This window comes from Lactuca virosa, chromosome 1 (assembly GCF_052849685.1).
Source record: "Lactuca virosa cultivar CGN04683 chromosome 1, Lactuca_virosa_CGN04683_v6, whole genome shotgun sequence".
NCBI lineage: Eukaryota > Viridiplantae > Streptophyta > Magnoliopsida > Asterales > Asteraceae > Lactuca > Lactuca virosa.
This window is the reverse complement of record NC_136426.1, coordinates 133,322,864-133,327,455: the sequence shown is the minus strand read 5'-3', so window position 1 is coordinate 133,327,455 and position 4,592 is coordinate 133,322,864. Positions and strand designations below refer to the sequence as shown.

At 34.2% G+C, this 4,592-nt stretch overlaps 1 protein-coding gene across 3 annotated transcripts; it reads right to left on the bottom strand.

Moving 5' to 3' along the window:
- Positions 1-1,054: 1,054 nt before the first annotated feature.
- AT-HSFA5 (winged-helix DNA-binding transcription factor family protein) lies at positions 1,055-4,248 on the bottom strand. Of its 3 annotated transcripts, none has more exons than XM_079077266.1 (3): positions 3,909-4,248; positions 2,519-3,621; positions 1,055-1,069 (listed from the first exon to the last, which is right to left on the bottom strand). In XM_079077266.1, the coding sequence occupies exons 1-2, from the start codon at positions 4,137-4,139 to the stop codon at positions 2,545-2,547; spliced, it is 1,308 nt and encodes a 435-aa protein (XP_078933392.1). In that variant the 5' UTR covers positions 4,140-4,248; the 3' UTR covers positions 1,055-1,069; positions 2,519-2,544. The 3 variants fall into 3 exon arrangements, with proteins under 3 accessions (XP_078933392.1, XP_078933396.1, XP_078933390.1); XM_079077270.1 differs by lacking the exon at positions 1,055-1,069 and adding an exon at positions 2,003-2,017; XM_079077264.1 differs by lacking the exon at positions 1,055-1,069 and having other exon boundaries at positions 2,368-3,621; positions 3,909-4,247.
- Positions 4,249-4,592: the final 344 nt, after the last annotated feature.

The window sequence follows — 4,592 nt, the reverse complement described above, 5'->3', positions numbered from 1 at the left end:
CACTAGAGAGAAAGAAAGAAATTGGGAGTGGAGAAGTGATGGAATCCATCATTGGATTTATTTTATTTTATTTTTTGTTCTCAACTTCTCATTTTGTTTTCTATGATGTCGATATCATTTATATATAAATAGAAGAATTTTTTTTTTTTTACAAAAGTTTATATGACTCGTAACAAAAATTGATTACATATTTACACCGATCCCAAAACCTAACATTTCAAGATGTTAGAATGAGCTTTTTTGGGCAAGCATAAGGTTATGATTGAAATGGATATGATTTCTTTGAACTCAAGCATAGTATTGATAATGGTGAAACAAAGGTTGCCACTTGTTCTTTTTCAAGCATGATGATATTGCAATCATCGCCAAATATTTCTGATAAGATTTATATATATTTTAGAAAAAAAGACAAAATTACTGAGTTTCTAAGGCTAGAGGTAATGGCTTTGGCACTACCTTCACATTGGCAAACACCGGACCCTCACTTCGGCATGCCGAGCTTGGCAAGCCACTTCGTTGAGCCTGTGCAGAGGAGAGAGAACTTTTTTACCTTATTTTTCAAAAACTACTCGGTTTTCAAAAAACCAATCGTTTTTTTTTAATTTCAAGTGTTAAAACATTTTTCAACCAAAATGAATACTAACACCTGTCTTTATTTTTCACCACTTTCAAACCTTCAAGTTTTTTCTTTCTCAAATATTCAACACTCATAAACTTCTCTCAAAATGGCTTCCTTAAACCCTCATCCTTGGAGCCCGACTACTGAGGAAGTGACTTTGACTTGTGCATAGGTCGATGTACATGAAGACTCGATGGTCGATTACTACGAATGCGAGTCTTCTTTTTGGAACAAAATTACCCGAAGATTCCACAACGAAATGAGTCAAGGTCACTACCAAAGCAAAGAACAAACTACCAAATGGAGGCACATAAACCAAATTACAGTATTAAGTTTAATGTTGTGTTTAATACATTGAGATGTATTTGGGCAAATGGTGAAAATGATGAAATGTTGTAAAACACTGCTCTTGTAGTTTTCCACCAAGTAAAGCATATACATTTATGGTATCTGCAGTTGTGACAAGTTGTTAGAGGGAGCGCAAAATGGTATATGGACTGAAATAATGTTATTTTTATGTTTAATGTTTCATTTATTTCAATTTCATGTGTCACTATCTATTATTATCATAGCTATTACTATAAGTGACTTGTCAGAATGACATCACTTCCTCTAGCCTAAAATTTAGACAAAAATTCAAGTTTATCAACGAAATCGAATCTCACTTGCAATTTTCTTTTAAAAAAATCATAATTTTTGAAAGATATTTTTGTTAGAAATGTTCAAAATCGTTTCCACAACACAAAAGTTTTATATTGTATTTTTGACCTACATAATAAAAAAGAAAAAAAAAAAAGAGATTTATCACCTTTTTTCAAAAGATTTTTTAGATGTGAGAAATCTTCTTTTGTTATTTTCGTAGGTAAAACTACAATATTAAAAAAATGCCGTGGAAATGATTTTGAAGTCCACACACACACAACCTTCAACAAATATGATTTTTTAAAAGAATCTGCACATGTAAATTGGATTTTTGCAGATAACATCTATGAATAAAATTTGATTTTTTCAAAACGATGTCGTTTCAGAGTTCGCAAATGTAATATGCAAAAATCACGATTATTTTGGCCCAATAGCTTAAATCTTGAAAAGTATGTAGGACTCGTTGATTTGTCCCCTTTTTTAAACATTCTATAAGTTGATTTAAATTAAACTCATTAAACAAATATTTCAAATATCAAATGTTAGAATTCTACTAATTCACATGTAACAAGATTTTCTTTTTGTCGATTATTTTTCACATTTGAAGCTCCCGACTATTGTCTTGTCTTATCATGTTTAAAACGCTTGTCATCTTGTTCGGGTTCTGATTTTCAACGGTAGGGTAAGTTTCTCTTGAAATTTTTGTGATAGTCATGACATGCTACTTTTTGGACAAATAAGTACATATAGTTCAACCTACCATAGCATAGCAGATTATTTTATTAGGTAAAACTCTCTTTTATAAAAGATTGATATAAACATAACAAGAGTAAAATTATATGGAAAAACCATTGATAAACGTACATTATTTGGAAATACGAAATACCATGTCATTTTGTCATTTTGATATTAACTTTCATAGTTATTGGCTTAATAATAACCTTTTTTTAAAAAACTAAATACCTATATATGACCAAAAAAAAAAAGATCACTCGAAGTCATATTATGATCATGATTTTAACTACTTTCATTCTTCATCTTTATGTATCAATACTTCTTGCAGCTAAAAACAAACATTATAATTTCATCATACAACATATTACAAATAACTTGGTAAACTAATTTGCATATAATGAATTCTTTCACATCATCTTATTCAATTTAAAGTTTAAACTAAACATATAAATTAGTAAACACATAAATAATGTACATTAAAGTTGACTAATATATAAGAGTTATACAAACAGAGAAAGGAACCTGAAGATATATAACTTGCTTCTTCCTCAAAGAGTCAGATTCTGCAAATTCCTTGAATTCTCAAATGACGAATTTGCCCTCAGATTCGAACTCGCTTCCTCAACATCCAAAGAACCCGGTCTTTCAGTCAAAAACTGCTCCCAAAAAACATCATTAACCCTCGCCTGACCAGTTGCAGGTGCCACCGGAGCCGCCGGAGCTGTGTTCTTTTCCGGGACTTTGGCGGCTGCCGCCGCCCACTCCGGCGGCTTTCCGATCTCCTCAAACGACTGTGGCATTGTGTCGGTATCCTGACACGTGTCGATTTGTGAAACACAAGATGCTAAAGTTAGATTCAATTGACATGAATCGTGGCCTTTGGTGGTGTCTTTATTGGAATCTAAACATGTTTTGTTTATGAAAGAAGATTCCATGTTGAAGCCAAATGAAGTGCAGCTATCTGAAAGTTCTTGGGTTTCTTGATTAAATGGAAGGCTGCCATGTGTCCTTTCAGATACTATGATTTGTGGACTTCCAGTTCCATTATCTTCGTTTGAGCTTTGAGTGCTGTTTGATACAAAGTTTATGTCAGAAACAGCTGGCGATAACTCTAATCGAAGTTTATTTGAAAAATCACGATGAAAAATGTTTCCGAAATCTGGTCTAGATGGGCTCTGAGGGAGACTATTGGTATTAGTATTATTATCTTCGGGGAAAAATCTTCTTTTTTTATTATCGGCTGAAAAATCCATGGATTCGAGCTTTTGAGCAAGGTGTTCGACAAAATCGGGATTTTGAGCGGCTTTTTTGAGGAATGTTAGGAGGGTGTCTTGGCGTTCTTCGATGGTGTTGACTCGGTGAGTGAGGTCTTCGAGTTGGAGCTTTGAAACTGGTTGTTGTTGTTTGAATCTCGTGATGTTTTTTTCGAGTGAAGTTTTTTCACGTGTGAGTTTATCGATTTCTTCTTCAAAAGCTGCTCTTTCGGGATCGATGGTTGAAGATTGTGGATTACTGTGGCTGTGGATTGGTTTTCTTCGATGAATGTTCTTGAGAAGGTGTTTTTGATCTTTAACGAATTCTTCGTTAGCGAATTCCCATCTTTCAGGATCGATCTTCCTGAAACCCTGTTAAACGGAATCATTCATCTTCAGAAAGTGAAATTCGATTACTCTAGTAGCTAAAATTAGGCTTTCATTTCTTCAAGCATAATCCTACGATATTCTCGAGAAAATACCTGATTCTCAAAACTTTTCGTCCTAATCAAAATCAATACTGGATCGATCAAATATCCTATAAAACTAACGATCTAAACTTCAATGAATCAATTAATATAAAATTAGGTTGAAGTTCTTCTAAACAGTTGATCAAAAAACGAGAGAATGTAAACCGAATCATAACAGCAATCACTTACATAGGTATTGAGCTGTCTAATGAAGCTGGAAAAGTTATTGTGCTTGAAATAAGTTGGCAACAAGAGGCGAGCGAATTCAGGAGGGTTCCAGACGACGAAACTATTCCTGTTTGTGCTCCACGATACTATTTCATCGGTCATGGAGTCGTCAACCATATCGTAAGTCTTTAGAAGAAAGGGAGCTGGTCCTCCTCCACCTCCGCCGCCGGATACCGCTTGATTTCCTTCCATTTTGGGAGATTTCCGGTCGTATCGGCTGAAGATTTTGGAAAACCCCTAAATTGGAGTCTCTTTACAAGAACATCATGACAGTTGACTCTTTACCGTCTACAGGTAGTCGTCGTACGACAGCAGGACGACGTCGTAATGTGTAAACACTGCTACGTTTCTTCTCTTTATGTACACTTTGACCCCCCAAGTTTGTATTTAATTTACACTACAGTTGTAAAGGTTCTTTTAACAAAACTTGAGGGGCTTAGCTTGACATATATATTACTCCAAACACAACTTTTGTCTAGAGTTTAAAATTGTAACATGTGAACTCGTTTCAAAGTCCACAGGTACTCTACGTCATTGTAAAACACTAGTAATACTTTTAGTATGTTAGAGTTTGTATTTTGGACCTTTTGTATCAAATTTCATTCATCAACTGTAGACTCTCATTGTGGAGCCAACCTTTTGATA

Coding starts and splice junctions, on each gene's coding strand:
- AT-HSFA5 (XM_079077266.1), bottom strand. CDS start 4,139: ATGGAAGGAAATCAAGCGGTATCCGGCGGCGGAGGTGGAGGAGGACCA. Junction 3,622..3,908: donor TTAGACAGCTCAATACCTAT/GTAAGTGATTGC, acceptor TCCGTTTAACAG/GGTTTCAGGAAGATCGATCC.